General features: G+C 49.2%; 1 protein-coding gene across 2 annotated transcripts in view; it reads left to right on the plus strand.

The window, feature by feature from the left end:
- Positions 1 to 2,114: 2,114 nt before the first annotated feature.
- GAS7 (growth arrest specific 7) overlaps positions 2,115 to 17,006 on the plus strand; it is a 72,590-nt gene continuing 57,698 nt past the window's right edge. For both annotated transcript variants that reach the window (XM_039716054.1, XM_039716055.1), the window contains exon 1: positions 2,115 to 2,445. In XM_039716054.1, the coding sequence (XP_039571988.1) occupies positions 2,263 to 2,445 (183 nt within the window). In that variant the 5' untranslated portion in view covers positions 2,115 to 2,262. The remainder of the gene's footprint in view (positions 2,446 to 17,006) is intronic.

The raw sequence follows: 17,006 nt of genomic DNA on the forward strand, positions 1-17,006 counted from the left end.
TCTGTCAACATCAAACATAAGAAAAGCAATATTTAAACCAAAATTAATTATTTTTCGTGAATGCTCTAAACTATGTGGATCCAAGTTGCAATATAGCAATATATGGGTTTGTATACGCTGAAAAAAGGACAGGATTTTGTTTTGATTTCAGTTCTTGCCATCTATAAATGGCATTGTTAGAGAATACTGCTGATAGATGTACCTGGATGTGTGCCATGATATCAGGTCTGTGCAGTTTTGCCAAGCAAGGCACAGCTGGTGTGATAATACCACATAATGGATCATAGATCAGTAGTTATCAGCTTAAATACATATCAAAAGGGGGTGATTTAAAGCCATTCATCACAATCCAGAGAATCAAAAATAGAACAGTGAAAAAAGGCTGAAAAATGTTGAAAGAATCCTAATAAAAAACCCTGCAGAGCTCAGCTGCGGTCTGTGCTAAATGAAGGACAGCAACATTGAAAGCCACCTTCTGAAAGGTCTAGGAGAAAGGCCACAAAGCAGAGTGCCACACAGAGGTGCTCACACGTGAAATTCACACACGAGCTGCAGTCAGACACGCATGAAGCAACGTGTGCACTCAGACAAGTGCTGCAGGGACACACGCACCTGAGGATGTGTCACACACACAATTCACACGTGCTCAAGTGTGTCACACAATGTCTTTATCTCACACCCTAAATCAAGTGTGACAAATGCACACACACGCAGTGAGTGTCCCAGACATCAGAGATGTCTCACACTCACACAGACATCATTCTCTCCAAACACACACAGTGTCTGACACGGGGTCATACGTGTAGGTGTTAGACATGCACAGTGTTTCACCCACAGGCACACAGGTGTTGCACACACACACAGGTGACAAACACAGTGTCACACATGCTTCAGGCACACTCAGTGTCTCACAGAGTGAAAATGCTGCTTGTCACCAACACACACAGGTGTCCCGTTGTCACAAACATGGTGACTCTGGTACACACAGCTGCCTCTCTATGGGGGCATCACTAATGACCCATGGGATGAAACAGCATCTGTCCTCCATGCACGCACACACACACACACACACATACAGGCACACAGAGGGGTGTGGAGCACACACAGAGAATCCCTCGGAACAGTGTCTGTCACACATAGATACAGAGAGGGGTGTGGAGCACACAGGCAGCACAGAGAGTCCCTGAGAACAGTGTCTGTCACACACAGAGGGGTGTGGAGCACACAGGTGTCCCTCTGAACAGTGTCACACACAGACACAGAGGGGTGTGGAACACACACAGTCCCTTGGAACAGTGTCTGCTACACAGACATAGAGAAGGGGTGTGCAGCACCCAGGCAGAATAAAGAGAATCCCTCGGAACAGTGCCTGTCACACACAGAGGAGTGTAGAGCACAGAGAGTCCCTCGGAACAATGTCTGTCATAAACAGCCACACAGGACTGTGGAGCACACAGAGTCCCTCAGAACAGTGCCTGTCTCACACACACAGAGGGATGTGGAGGACACAGAGTCCCTCGGAACAGTGTCTGTCACACACAGTCACACAGAGGGGTGTGGAGGGCACAGAGTCCCTCGGCACAGTGCCTGTCGCACACACATACAGGGATGTGGAGCACACAGAGTCCCTCGGAACAGTGTCTGTCACACACAGTCACACAGAGGGGTGTGGAGGGCACAGAGTCCCTCGGCACAGTGCCTGTCGCACACACACACAGGGATGTGGAGCACACAGAGTCCCTCGGCACAGTGCCTGTCGCACACACACAGGGATGTGGAGCACACACGTCCCTCGGCACAGTGCCTGTCGCACACACACACAGGGATGTGGAGGGCACAGAGTCCCTCGGCACAGTGCCTGTCGCACACAGCGGTGCTCCCCGCGCACTCGCCCCCACGCTGTCCCCCCGCCTTGCCCCTCGGCTCACTCACACGCGGTCCCTCTCGCCGTCCCGCCGCCACCGGCGCCACACGCACCGCCCGCCCCGCGCACCGCACGGCCGCTCCTCCCGCCGCTTCCTCCCCTCCGCCGCTCTCCCCCTCCTCCCACCACTCCTCCTCCCTCCGCCGCCCTCCTCCCCTCACCCAGCCCGTCCCGCCTCTCCCGCCCCACCCCGAGCCGGCGGTGCCCGTGGGCGCCCGGCGCCGGGGCTGCTCGGCTGCCGCTGCCCGCGCTGCCCGCGCCTGGCGCCCGCCGGGCCGGAGCGGGGCCCCCTCAGCCCAGCGGAGCGGCGGCGGCGGCTGAGGGCGCGTCCCGGAGGGATGTCGGGCACCCGCTGCCAGGCGCTGTACCCCTTCTCCGGGGAGCGGCACCGGCAGGGGCTGCGCTTCGCGGCGGGTGAGCTGATCACGGTGCTGCAGGTGCCAGACGGCGGCTGGTGGGAAGGGCAGAAGGAGGACGGGCTGCGCGGCTGGTTCCCGGCCAGCTACGTCCAGCTGCTGGAGGTAGGACCGGGGCCGGGGCTGCGCGGGGCGGGAGGCGCCGGCCCGGGGATGTCCCGCGGGGGAACCGGCGGTCCCGGGGGCACAGGGGGCCGTGGCCGTGCTGCTGTGGGACCTCCCTCGGCATCGCTGAGCCCCTGCCCCGGGCAGGTGTCCCGGCACCGGGCTGAGCTGCCGGGTGCTGTGAGGATCCGCTGGCCCGGCCTGGCTCCGGCGGGCAGAGCGTTTGGTGCGTGTCGCTGTAGCCATGGAGAGGCAGAGCTGAGGTGCTGCGGGCTGCTCCGGACGCTTGGGCTTTCGCAGTTTCAGCAGCAGAAATCAGGGGCTGCGGTGATGCAGCCCCTGTCAGCGGCTCACTGAGGGTCGGATGCTGGGCGAGTTCAGCTCCTTCTCATTTCCTTTCACTGAACATGTCATGGCTTTATGTTGTGGAAGAGGTAATTCAGGTATAGAGCGGTGGAATCACAGAATGGGTTGGGTTGGAAGGGACCTTAATGATCATCCCATTACACCCACTCTCACATAAGCATCACTTTCCACTGGACCAGGTTGCTCCAAGTCCCGTCCAACCTGGCCTTGGACACTTCCAGGAGAAGCCACAGGTTTTCTGGGCATTACCACCCTCGCAAAGGAGAATTTCTTCCTAATGTCTAATATACATCTGCCCTTCTTCAGCTTGAAGCCATTCCCCCTTCACTCCACGCCCCTCTCCAGTATCCTTCCCCAGTACCTGTAGGTACTGAAAGATTCTTTAACTTCTCCCTGGAGCCATCTCTTCTCTCCTTCTGTAGCAACAGTTCCCCAGCCAGCTGCAGACACCTCACTGCCATACCTGTGGCATTGCTCAGGGAGCCCCAGCAGGAGTAAGGCTGGTTGTGCAGACCCGTGGACTTTCTGTCAGGATACTGAAAAGTTCTGTCAGTTTCCGTCGTTTTCAGGGCCCTGACAGCTGGGATGCCAGTTGGATTCCCACCTCGGGACTGCTTGTGCCTGAATGTGTTTACGGCTTTCAGTCCATGCAAACAAAGACACCATGTGAGGGTAAAAAACATGTCCATGAAGAGTGCCTTCACACAGTGTGAATTCTGAAACATCTTATGCACTAAAACAAGAACTTGCCATGACCCCATAAGTTCTCCCCTCGCTGGCCATACCCTGTTGTCATTTGGAACTTACACCGAGGCTGTGGGCATGGCAGTGGTGTAGGGAACATCTCCCTGCAGTGAGTGGGCTGAAGCCATTCACAGCTCATTTCTCAGGTCAGCCTCTGTCTGTCCTCCCCTTCCAAGGGGAATCAGCCAGCCTGCTTTGCTTATATGCAAGGCAGGCAATGCCCATCCCCAGTTTTCCATGCACACCTCCCAGGGAATCCAGAGAAGCAGGAAGCAGAGTCCTGAGCAAAACCTGCCCACCAGCTGCATGTAGAGAAATGTTCTGTGAGCAAAAGATTCTATGCAAAAGGACATTTTGACCACAAATCTGGTGCTGCCTTTTCATTTCTCTTGTCCAAATAATTAAAAAATCTATGATGCTTCCATTGACTTCCTGTTTCTTATTATTTTTCCTGGAAAGACAGGAAAGTAGGAGCAATAATTGCCCACACAGTGCTACAAGAGTGAGGCCTTGGACTTTCCCGTGCAACTGACACACTTGAGATTTCTTTTGTTAGTTTCCTAATGTGAGAGTCCTATTGTTTGTCAGTTTTGCCACCTACAAGATCATTTATTGAGAAACGTGCATGTTTGTGGTTTCGCAAATTGCTAAATGTTTACACATCTAGGAATTTGGGAGTTGTTTGGGGAAAAATGTATCATGAGATGTGGAAGATTCTGCTTAGCAGAGGCAGTGGGGAATTGCTTCAAAATACCATAACTTTGCTTTCCTGTCAGAAACTCTTGTTTCCCTGCTTAAGTTCTACCATGCTCAGATCAGTGCCCACATCCTCAAAATGTGCCTTTCTGACCCTTGGCTTGTGTACCACTGACAGCTTTGATGGAGACCACTTGTCCACACAGCCTGGCCCCCTTTCTCTTGGGCAAGAAGAAAGAAAGGCAAGAAGAATGGCAAGGGCTGAGTGTGTTCACTCTGGCATGTTTTCCTTTTCTCCAGAGATGGTACCTAATGAGGACTATGAGCTGGAGTTAAAAAATACATCAAATGAGAGCTAATTAACCAAATCCATGGGATCACAGGTACTTGGCACACATCAGAGTAGATGTGTGAGAAGGAAGCTCTGTGTTTTTCTGTCTCTCACAGCTCTGTTCAGGTACCCTTTCCCTTCTCTACAGGTAGTTTATCCCTTGTGTGCATCTTGCTCAGGGACCTGGTGTAACTGAAAGACACCACAAGAGAAATACTCTCCTTCTCTGTTCCCTGATCCGAGTCCCTGCCCAGCCACACTGACATGGGAGCTGATGCCAGGGAGGTGGTCACAGTGCATGTCCCCATGGGGCCATGGGCATCACTCTCCTGTCTGTACCAGCCAGCCCTTCCATGGGCTTTGGGTGGCCCTGGCCCTGCAGCTCTCAGTGAGGTTCAGTGCTCTGTCCTCAGCTGAACCTGACCACACGTTGTTGTTTGAAGAGGAAGATGTTATTCTCTCCCTCTGTCCTGCCCTCATTTCCCCGTGCCCAGTTTACCCCAGGAACTACTTGTGCTCTCTCTGGAGCCTGAAGGAGAGCTGGCTGCATTTTCTGCCACAGCAGAGACTGAACGTGCCTTGTGGCACTGCCTGCCTCCACAGCACACACCCTTTCTTCTCTCAGCAAGGTCCATCGGTGGCTGGCAGCTACCAGGAGGAGGTGGCCTTCTTCTGAAGCCTTTGTGACTTGAAGCCTGCACTGGGTTTAGACAGAAAAGCTGGATTTTCTGATTTTCACATTTACCAACCCAGGGATCTCATCTGACAGCACTGGTTCAAAAGTCTGTGCTGAGTTTTTGTCCTGAGCTGAAAGGGGAAGTGAGAAAGGTGTGAAGAACAGCAGAGGGGGAAAATTGTGTTTTCAATTCATTCATCGCAGAGATCAAGGAAAGGACCATAAATATGGGGCAAAAGAGACATAGAGGGGTACAGAGATAAAGAGACATTTGGCATCCTTTTGTTTCCTGCTCCTGTGGCTGCTGCAAGCCCACAGTGGAGGGTTAGAGGAAAACAGGGGTGGCTGGAGGTTCTGCTCAAAGCAGTGATGGAAGCACTGAGAGCTAGAGGAGGACTGGAGGAGCTCATGGGAGGGACAACCAGGAATGGCATGTCTCTGTGAGCTCTGGAGAGGATACCGCTGTCAGAGAGCAAAAGTGGTAGCATAAACGTGAGAGCTAGAGGAGGACTGGAGGAGCTCCAAGGTAGGGACAACCAGGAATGGCATGTCTCTGTGAGCTCTGGAGAGGATACCGCTGTCAGAGAGCAAAAGTGGTAGCATAAACCAAAAAATGATCAAAAGCAGAGAGCAAAGGGAGAAGGGGAGGGTATCGGCTTCGTGGTGGGGTTCCAGATGGATTCCCTGAGGCTGGGCTGGTTGGGAGCAGTTGAGGAGGCTGCTGTGGTTTTTATCACAGAATCACTGGGTTGGAAAGGACCTTTGGAGATCAGCTAGCTTGGCTTGCCTGGCTGTGTCTGTTAGGTTTTCAGTGTGTGCAAGGGTGGACACCACAACTGTTCTGGACAATGTATTCCAGTGTTTAACTACCTTCACAGTTTTTTCTTGTGTTCTTTAAAGGAATTTGTGTCCCTTAAAGGAATTTGTGTCCCTTCAAAGGAATTTTCCGTGTTTTAATCTGTGCCCATTGCAGCTCATCCTTTCCCTGGGTATCACTGAAAACAGTCTATATAATTTTTTTACTGTCCCACCCATAGATTTTTATTCACATTGATAACATCCCTCTCAAGCCTTGTTGTCTTGGTGCTAAACAGTCCCAGTTCTTTCAGCCTTTCTTTGTATGACAGATGCTCCAGACTCTTAATCATCCTCGTGGCCCACTGCTGGACTCTCTCCAGCATGTCCTTGCCTTCCTTATGTTGAAAATCCAAGTACAGTTTCCTACACTGCTGTAGATAGTAGGTTAATGGAGAAATGGTCCTTAAGCAGTATTTCCTGAGCGTGAGAATCCATGGACACTAGAGGAATCCTGAAGACTGCTGTCAGATTATTTGGTTTGGCTTTGGCTGAGCTTCCTCTGTGAGCAAGCAGCACCCTGCTGCAAGCTGAAGGGCTCGGGGAAGGAGGGTGTTGTTCATCCATATCCTATTGAGCAGATACCATCAGCTTCAACCCTCACCTCTTTTTTGGTGATTAATAGCTATGGCAGCTGTGAGACCTGAAAAGCAGGGATTTTCTGACCCTTTCCTCCCTCCTGTGTGCTTTATATTTTTGCCTGACCTTTTGACCATTGAGCAGAGCCCTCCAGGGCCCCTTGGAACCAGACTGTCACAGCCCCAGGTTAAGCAATTGTCCTTCCCAGCCTGGAGGAAGAGGGAATCTGTGCAGATGCAGGTGAGGAGGTGTGAGCACAGAGTCGATGGAGTGTGGTGTGTGATGCACTGAGGGATTTCTCAACAGCTCCTGTTTCTTACCCTGAGGCTGGCTGCCTCCTCACCCCGGCTGCATCAGGGTGCTTGGGATGATGATGTGTGTGGAGAGAGCTGTACAGCTCCAGACACAAGAGCAGCCTGGCACAAGGCTCAGGTGCTCCAGTTTGTGACAACCTGTATTGTGCAGGGCAGCACAGATGTTGAGAAAGTGGGGTAGTGTGTATTCCAGGAGGTGCTTTGCATGGGACCCTCTGGAGAAACCTCTGTTGCGTCTGTTTTTTCTAGACAAGTGATTTTTGGAGTGTTGGAAAGATTCAGACACATTTGCAAGTGGTTTATTTGAAAACCTATTTTTGGGCCTTGGTTTTTTTGTATTTGTAGTTAACTAGAAATCACTTATATAAGCAGCAGTGGCAGCAACATATGCAAATTTGCTGGAAATTGTCAGCACTTTTTATAGCTTCAGTCATCCCACAGATGTAAGTCTCTGTATGAAGCACAGCGTGTGCTTCCAGAATGGATGGAGGTGGCTCTGGAATCTCACTGAGCGGGCTGGACTGAGTAGGACTGCGAGCTGCCACTGATCTTATCTGCGCTCCACAGCTTGATTTACCAGAACTGTGAGGCACCTAGGAAGGAAGGAATGGTGTGCTTCTCCCTGGTGCAGGCTTCACCTGCTGCTGCCAGACAGATGGTTCATTGCTTCCACTGCTGTGTAATACTCAGCAGGTAGCTCACCTCACCTCAGCCAGCCTGGGACAGGTGGAGATGTGCAAACAGCTGAGCCTGGAGGTTGTTGCACATCCAGCTGCAGGAAGCATGGAATGGCACAGACTGCTTCCTTCGTGGTGCCTGGGGAGTCATAGAGAAAAAGGATGAAAGGAACACACAGAAATTAAAATACATTTTATTTATTTTGTAATAACAGAGAATGTGTAGAGGATTTCTGTGTTAAACTGCTCTCTGCCTTCACGGGGGCTGTATGATGTGTGTGATATGTCTTAAAAGGGAGGGTGTGTGGGTACCTGTTGCAACAGAGCTTTTCCTGATGCACAGAGGAGAATAAAGTTGTGTGTGCACCTGGATGGCTCTAGGTACCTGAGCCCTGAGCTATTTGTACATTATGTCCTTATCTCCTGCACGAGCAGTGGTGCTTTGCTTTCTCAGAAGGTTCTTCTACCTCCTTGGAGTTTGTTGTCTCACTCACTCTCATCCTTCCACCTCCCCAGTCAAAAATCAGCTTAGCATAAAATTCATGAAGAGCCACAAGAACTGAGGGGATGTGTGATGATCTCAGGCACAGTTGTGACTGCTGCCACTGCTTTTTTTAAGGATATTCTGTGCAGCAAGTAATGCTCCAGTCTATAGTTTGGCTGCTGGGGAAGGAATCTGGTCTTTAATCAGGTGTGGTAAGGCTGTGGGTGCTGAACCCAAAGAGAGGATGGCATCCCTGCCAGGCTGGGGTGATCTGTCTCCAATCTCCTGCCCAGGGGTGCTTGTGACACCATCCTGGGTGTTCTGGGCATTCTGCTGCCCCTGGGAGGTGGTGCTGGGGCAGCAACCACAGCTCAAGTGGGGATGGCATTTCCCCTGCTGTAGAAGGTTGGTTTTCATTTCTTAGTGCAGGGTTGGCTTCCTAATGAAGGCAGAAGGAGAGATTTGTGTGGCTGTAGATGGCACCTGCTGTGGGTGCTGCCTCAGGGAAAAGGTGAAGTTCCCAAAGTTCAGTGCTCACGGGTGCTGAGGCTGGTCTGCTCTGCATGGTTCAACAGCAAACTGTTCAAAGTGTTCATGAGAGAAGTGACAATGAGAATCCTGTGCTATTGCCTTGTGGTTTAGTTTCGCACAGTCTTTTTTTCTCTCTTTGACTTTCTGTATTTTTTTAGAGTTGAAACTTGTGATCATCTGACCACTGATATTTCTGGCAAATGTGAATGAAATCAAATATAAAAGGGTGAGGAAATTATGTTTTGCTGCCAGAAAGTCGCTCTTTAATCAAGTTCTGAGGGAATTTAAAGCCCCAGGAGAATGTGAAGGGGATGTGAGATGTGAGGCTGCAGTTCACAATCCCCGTTATCCATCTGGCAATAACTGTCTCACTCTGTTGAAGTTACAGACAAAATGTAAAAACTGAATAGTACCAGAAATAGCCAAAATTTGTGCAGAGAAGGGTCTTCAAGACGGTTGTGGTATTTTTTATGAGCTCTTCTGTCCCCTGCAGAAGTTGGGGTGTTGCAGAAGCTGGGCTCATGGGTGCTGCTTCTGCAGCAGGTGAGAACAGTCACACTGTTGGGCTTACAAAAATTGCATAGGACAGAATTTTTTTAAGATGTTTTTCCTTCATCCTCTGCTAAAAGATGAAAAAGTGCCATGGAAGGCTTAAACTGAAATATCTCTTATGGCCTGTGGATTACAAAAAGAGTCTAAAAACAGTCTCCCTGCAGACATCTGCCTTTTAGATGTGCAGGATTAAACAAACTGCTGTGCACCTGCAATTTAAGGGTGGATATAGAGCAGCCATGAAAAAATGTGGATACTTAAAAGACTCACTTGAAGATTGCTTTGTTCCCTAAAGAATTTCCAGCTCATTCTGTGCTCTGAATGGGGCACATGTCCTGTAGGAAAATACAACAGTGATTTCTGCAGCAGCAAACATGGGGAACTCAAGTCTCACTTTCCAGCTTGGGTGCAAACTGCACCTTCAGTGCCTTGAGTGTTTTGCCACAAACAGAGGTGCTGAATGCACCACACAGCACTTTATACTGAATGTAGTTTAAAAAGACACAGTAGGAATAATGAGAAGGTGCCAGATATTTATTTTCTAAAGGCAAAGCTTTACTTTGGTGTCCAAAATGGAAAATTTGGCTCTGTAATCATGGCCAGAAAATTCTGGCAGCTGTGATAGGATTTGGTTTTCTCTACTTATTTCACTTTTACTTGTGGGATAATAAAGACCAGGTAGAATTAACTAGTCATTTAACTAACCAAATTAAACCTGTGTTTTATGCTCCATGATTCCTTATTTTCCATGGTTGCTTATGCCCATGAAGCACATTATTACCAGTACTGTACCCCAATGCTCATTAGCAGAATCCGAAGTGTCTGAGTGTGCTCTCAGGACTTGTTTTTTTGTTTTGTTATTTTATTTTTGTTATTTTGCTGACTGCTGACACCAAGTGCTATCCCAAAGATAGCAGTGTCTGTTTTGGAGAAGCTCCACAATAACAGCAGCAGGTAGTATCTCTTCTGAAAATATTTGGGTCTGTTGCAGTTGTTTTCATTGTGGCCATGCTACAACTCAGGGCAGGAGGAGTTTCTCACTTTGTGTGTGTTCATCCTGTTCCCTCCATCGACAGCAAAGGGAGCCAGCCACTGCTAACTTGTGTATTGGAATGTTTGACACAAGGCACTGATATTTCTGTCTCTGATTTCTGACACTCCCAGGGAGCACTCATTTTGGGCAGCTTTCTCAGCATCCAGCACTTCTGGACTGTGCCTTGCTCCCTTTGCCAGGCAGGTTTGGCGAATCCTCCCAAAAGCTGGGGCTGGGGTGCAGTGGCTGCTCCCTGTGTGCTCATTGCCAGGAACCTGCACAGCTCTGCCTTTGCAGACAGGGACAGAGGACCTGGGGAAACCTGAGAGCAGCATAATGGAATTGATGGTCCCCACACTCTGCTTTGCACACTGTCATCAGTTCATGTCACTACAAAGTGTCATTTGCCATATTTAATTACCTGCCACACTCCATTTTATTGGTATGAGCTCTTGAGTGTGCAGAACAGTGTGAAACCAGAGCCAACAGTTTGCTCAGCCACTGTTTTCCAAGTTTGTGCTTCAACTAGTGTTTGTCTTGAAAAATTTAAGTATGCTTTAGCGTATTTGGAATTTTTTGTGTCACTCCACTGTGTAAAGCATTACCTGTTGAGAGGAGCTGCTGTGCAGGGTTGGTATGTGGCAGGGCTGTTGACAGGTTTGCCCTGTACCTGCAGAGCAGGTGAGCAGGGGTTAGGCATGGGAGAGCCCCTTGCATACCTGCCATAGCTGCAGAAGTGCACTTGTGATTGAGAGGGAGAGCAGGCTGTGCGTTTTCCTGGGATACAGACTCCCTCCCTGCTGTGGGCTCTCAGTACCTGCTGTGGTGACTGCCTGTCCTTTTACAGGCATATGGAATAGCAGAGAAAGCTTTTTGCTTGTACTGGTAATCCAGTTTTGCACATCACGCTATCAAAATAGCTTTTGTACTAGCCTAGTACATCTGTGGTTTGCTTTTTTGCTGGCACATTCCAGAAAGGGGTGCCATGGGTTACTCAGGAGCTGCCACTCTGCATTTTGTAGAGTATATCTGGCAGCAGAACAGGCCAGCATCTTTCAACATCCACTTTTGTCAGCATTTGTGAGCAGTCCCCTCAGTACTCAGCCACCAGCATGAGGCACTTTGGAGTTAATTTAGGCTGACTGACAGATGACTTTGGTCACTAATCTTTGAGCTCCTCAACAGGTGCAGATGCAAAGGTTGAAAATCTTTCTTTGAGACCTGTCTGGCATTTTTCCTACATTCATGGTTGGTAAGAGTAGACTGTGCAGACTGTTCTTGAGCCACAGATATTCCCACTGTGATGCTGGCAGCAAAAGCACCGTGGTCTTCCAGTGTTTGTTTGAGCACTGGGTTTGTTTACTGCACAGATCTCTCAGGGCTTTCCCAGCTCTGTGGCACTTGGAATGGCCTGTGCTGCCACAGTCTCCAGGAACAAAATCTTTCCAACTTTAACTCCTTTGCTGGCTATCACTTCATGTGCCCGTATCCATGCATTTCCACTCTTTGCACTGTGGAAAAAGCCCTCAATAACAGGAAATTAGAATAATAAGTCTTGGGGAGACTTGGGGTTTTGTATTGTAAAATGGATCAGACCAAAGTCCATAAGGAAGGTGTGTGATGTTCCACAGAGTGCTCTGATGAAATATTCCATGATTTTCAGCAAAGAAGGGACACAGCAGATGTGAAAGCTGCAGAGGATCTGTCCTTCCCAGCATTGCCAAAGCAGGGGCGAGCTGCAAGGCTCTAGCTCATCACAGCAGGAGTTTCTCTGGGCTGGAAGTGGAGTCTGGAATAATCAGCCTGTCCCATAAATACTGAATTTTCATCTTTGAAATGCCCTCTCACTCTCAGCAAGTCCAGCAGTGGATAAAAAGGAGAAAGGTGTGAGAGTGGGGAGGGATCAGAGGCATAAAAATAAGAGTCTCAAGCTCATCATTTGATCTTCCCAAACTTTCCCCTGTGTTTTACTTGGAATCACAGTAAAAACTTCCTTGAAATCTGCTAGCTCGGGGTTAAATGTCATTGTTTACTGCACCTGCAGTGTCCTTGCTGGCAGCTCAGCTTGTGGCTCCTGTTCACCCCCTCAGAGCCCTTTCACCAGGGACAGGCCACGCAGCTCTGAGACTGCTTGACAAAAATGCAGCAGTGGAATGGGGAGCATGGAAGGGGTTAACGTGAAGCAGCTCCCTGGGCTGCTCAAAGACCAGCTTTTGTGGAAGTCTGAGGGAAGGAACAAGGATCTTTGAGCTTGACATTGTTTGGGACATGAAAAGTACAACAGGATTTCAGTTATTACCTCCATATGTAATACTTTGCATTTATTCCCAGTGTGTTTTGTTTGCTGTGTTGTTGGCTGTTCTTTGCAAACTTACCAGAGCTCATGTAAACAATCATGTATAACCTGAACATATTTAAAACTCATTTCTCACTTTCCTGAATTGTCTGAGGTGTGACTGGCATTGTCACTCCTCAGACACATAACCAGATCTTTGTGGTTCACCTTTGGTTTGAGGAAGACTCTTTTTGCTTCTGCTCTTTGCCTTCTGGCTTATCTATTTCTTATTTTGTACAGTAGTTTTTTCACTCCTGGTCTGATTCTTTTCTCCTGGAAGTCTTCCTAGAAAGGAGTTTATGCTTTCACAAGCATACCTGTCATGGGTCAGCACACCCAAGAGTACCACACAGAGATGCTCGTGCCACCATAGCTGCAACATTGCTATTGAATTTATTCTGTCATTCTGCTTAGTTTGACTGAGGTCATCCATAAGCACTTTCAGAACATTCTTTGAAACTGCCTTGTCTTCCTGATCCTTTCTAATTCACTAATTTAGCCCTTTGCTCATGGAAACCCTGCAGTTGCTGTGTGCTGAAATGCTCCTCCTTGAGCCATTTCCACAAAACCACAAAGCCAGACCTCCAGTGACAAGCTACTGCAGTACAGGAGCAGTTCCACTTGCTACAGAAGTGAAATTTGGTCACAGAAGAGGCAGAGCTGGCAAGCTTTTGGTAGTGGGGTGGATGGAATAATTGGTACAGAGGAGTTTGGAGGAGAAAAATGGAGATGAGGAGTGACAGAGTTTGCAAGGGCTGACAGAGAATGAAGAATTAACAGTGTTTGGATTTGATACAGATATGGCAAGGTGCCATGTAGAAATTGCACAGAAGAGGAATTGTATTTCCAAGGGGTGAGCAAATGCTTAACTCAGAAAGGAACAGACAGAAACTGGTTTGATAGACGTAGTTTGTTTTGTAGTCCTGAAGAACTGTGTGCAGAATTCAGTTTAAAAATGCTGCTGAGGGCTGTGTGTGCAGCACACAGCTGAGCACTTCCAGCCCTGCCCATGTAATGAGCTGCCTGAGCAGCAGATTAGCTTCTACTGTGCCAGCTGCTGTATAATAGGACTAATTCATTACCCAAGGCCAAGTAATCACTCTCAATAGCAAGATTTAGAAGAGAGCCTATGACTTGTCTCATTGCACTGCAGACTGCTGATGATCAGTGATAACTGAGACCAAATGAAGACGGGGAATTACCTCAGTCTGTTACAGAATGAAGAGCAGAACTTCAGGTATTACCAGAAAGAAATCATGTTTAAATCGTCTTTTGGACAATAATTTTGCAATAAACCTGAGGCAGTGAACCCCTGTTCCTCTGAGCTGCACTGCCCCAGGATTTGGGACTCCCTCACTCCAACTCCCTCTGCTCTTGACCAGCACCATTTACTAAGTCTGAATATGAATCTTCAGTGAGGGACAAAGCTTTCCCTCAGTGCTTGCCAGAAACATAATCATGGGCCAGCAACATAATTCATCTCAGGGATGGCACTGTGGCAAATTCTGCTGTGCAGCTTGCTGGCAGTGCTGGGCAGGAGATTTTGCTGGTGCAAATCAGTGTTCCCAGCACATTGTGGTCCCTGTGGCAGTGCTCTGTGCTGTCTGCTCATGGAGCAGAGCATCTTCCAGCATGTCTCTGACACCCTCCTCAGGAATCTTTGGAAGAGTCAAAATCAATCTGAACCATCAGTCCTTTACTTGAAAAAGCATGATTGTGGCTGCTGAGCTTTGCTCTGTGTCAGGGAGGCCTTGGGGCTGCTCCTTGCAGCATCTCTGGGTGGTACCTGCTTGGGGGGCACACCTGGAAGCCCCCTAGAAATGCAGCATTGGCCCCATCAGACTGCTGCCACCTGGGGTTCTGCCTGCCAGGGATGGCACCAGTCTGGCTTTAGCTCATGGTTTGTCATTGTCTCTCTGTTTGGGTGGCACACAGCTCAAAGGGCAGGTGCCCGCCAGCGTCTTATGGCTTGAGATGCAGTGCAGCTAAAATCCTTCAAAATACTTTTTCCTTGTACTTACTAATTGTAATAAATAAGGTTACAGCTTGGCTTTTGATAGCCTGTACACCTAAGATGTCTCATTCTGCTCTGTGGAGAGCAACAATTGTCCCTCTTTATCACATAACGTAAAACTACCTCAGTTGCCTTATCAGAATATTCCTAAGGAGCACAGTTGAATTACTGTTCATCACAATGTAGGACACGATTTTTTCCTCTCTTTTAAGCTTGGTGTTGCCTTCCTTGACAATTTCCACAGTTTCTTCTTTAGGCAAGAAATTTTTTTATAACTTAAAAATAGATGCATTTATAAGTTTAGGAATTCTTCATTATTGTTCATTTTTTCCCTCTCTCTGCTAGACTGCAGCTCCAGCAGTAGTAAGGCAATATCTTCACCAGAAGGAGTTAAATATACCGCCCCAGAAGAGAGCAGGCCAGATCTGAAAGCTATTCCTGTATCACTAATTTTGATCTCAGCCCTGTTTCCTGTCTAAAGACTTTTCTCTTTCAGTGGAGATCATGAAATGTTACATTTAAAACTTTTGCTTAGAGCATGCTGAGAAAATATCTTTCAGCTCCAGAGGTTCCCTCTCTCAGGAGCCCAGCCTGAGCAACAACAACCACAAGTTACAGCATAGTTTCAGTTCTCTATATTATTAAACAATATTATTCTGAAGAAAATAAAACACTGCAGTGTGCTGCCATTGTGTAGCAGAGTGGGATTAATTAGGCACTAGATTCCATACTTTTAAGCATAAAGACAACTCCTAGAGGGAGGCCAAAACCAAGATAAGGTCAGATTTCCCTCAAATAAAACAGGTATTATTTTTCTTCACATGGTGAGATCCTGCAGCTGTGCAAAATTCACCCCAAAATTTCCTTCTGTAATCCTACCAACCTTTTCCCGTTAATGCAGTCAGTTAGAGGAACGTGGAATGAGCAGCCCAGAGCTGCTGCAGCAAGAGCAGCACTGCACTGCTGGCCGCTCTGAAGTGCCAGTGAGGGTGGGCGAGGCAGACACTGCGTTTTGGGGGCTGCAGGTGTGCACAGGCACAGCCATCCTGCAGACCCCAGGCTGCTGGGAAGCTTTGTTCCAATTCAGCAGCAGGCACAGAAATGTTTAGAGTTGTGAGAAGGATGTTTGGATGTTTGGGCAGGTGAAGACATGGCAACGCTGGAGATCTGAGCTGCTCTGGGCTCCCCTAAAACCTTCTTGTGCCCCCTTAACCCCACCTGCACCCAGCAGCAGCCCCAGGAATGGCCTCTTGAGCCTCCCTCCATGCACTGGTGCAGCTCTCAGGGCTCGTGTTTCCCTGGGGTGGCTTCTGTGTGGTGTGAGCTCCCGAGGCCACCGAGCACCAGGACCTGTTCAGAGCAGACACTGAGGGTGGGCAGAGGGGCCAGACCCTGCTGCCAGCCCTTTTCCCCTGTGGCTGCAGCAGCCTGGGCTCCAGGAATGCTGAATGTGTCCTGTGCTTCCCTGGATGGGGGCAGGAGCAGCTGGAGCACACAGGTGGGAAGGTGTTGCAGGTGGCACCAGAGGCAGACCTCAGCCTGGTCACTGACAGGGCTGCTCCAGCAGGTGATCTCCACCTCCTGACAGGAGTCCAGCCCTTCTGTGCAGGTGATGCAGGAGATGCTGATTTCTCCAGAGGGGATTAGTGTTGGTTTATGCCTGGCAGGAGCTGCCCAGAGCTCACCAGTGGAAAACTCTGGGATGGGGTGAGTGAGGGCTCCTCCCTGCCTGATGGGGGCTGTGTGTGTTTGGTGCCCACTGGCTCAATTTGTCTCCAGGAGAGGAGGATTAACCAACTCCCTGTGCCAGGTGAGCAGCTCAGGGGCTGAGAAACTGACACACATGGCTGCAGTTTCTTCTCTGCATGGAGTCAAGCACCACAAACTTCCTCAGGAGCTGCTGTGCGTGCTGTGACCATCCTGCTGCCCCAGGGAGCCATCAGAAGTGCCAGCACACTGTGTCCAGGGGGATGGCAGCTTTCTCTTAAGCTCCAAGGACTGTTTGTGCTGTTGTGTTCCAGCATGGACAGGTGAGAAGCCTTGGGGCAGGAACTTCTTAGTCCTTCAGACAAGAACAAGTTCATCCTTATTTGAAAAAGACAAAACACTCTGATTTTTACAGCCAGCTGAGGAAGAGAAACTCCTGAGGTCAGGCTCTCCCAGTGCTTTTTGAGATGTCCAGGCTGAAGGAGCTGGGTTCTTTTTGTCCCTGTTGATCAGAGAGCTGGGGGCACCTGCTCAGCTGAGCTCTGCAGTCCTGGGTGGAGGCAAGAGGATGGAGCAGCTCTGCCTGTGGATGTGCTCAAACACAGGCTGTATGGCAATCCCCACAAGGAGCTGCACTGAGATGTAGTTTTCGTGTCTTGCCAAGCTG

The sequence above is a fragment of the Passer montanus genome, unplaced genomic scaffold, assembly GCF_014805655.1.
Source record: "Passer montanus isolate IOZ18808 unplaced genomic scaffold, ASM1480565v1 scaffold35, whole genome shotgun sequence".
Taxonomy (NCBI): domain Eukaryota; kingdom Metazoa; phylum Chordata; class Aves; order Passeriformes; family Passeridae; genus Passer; species Passer montanus.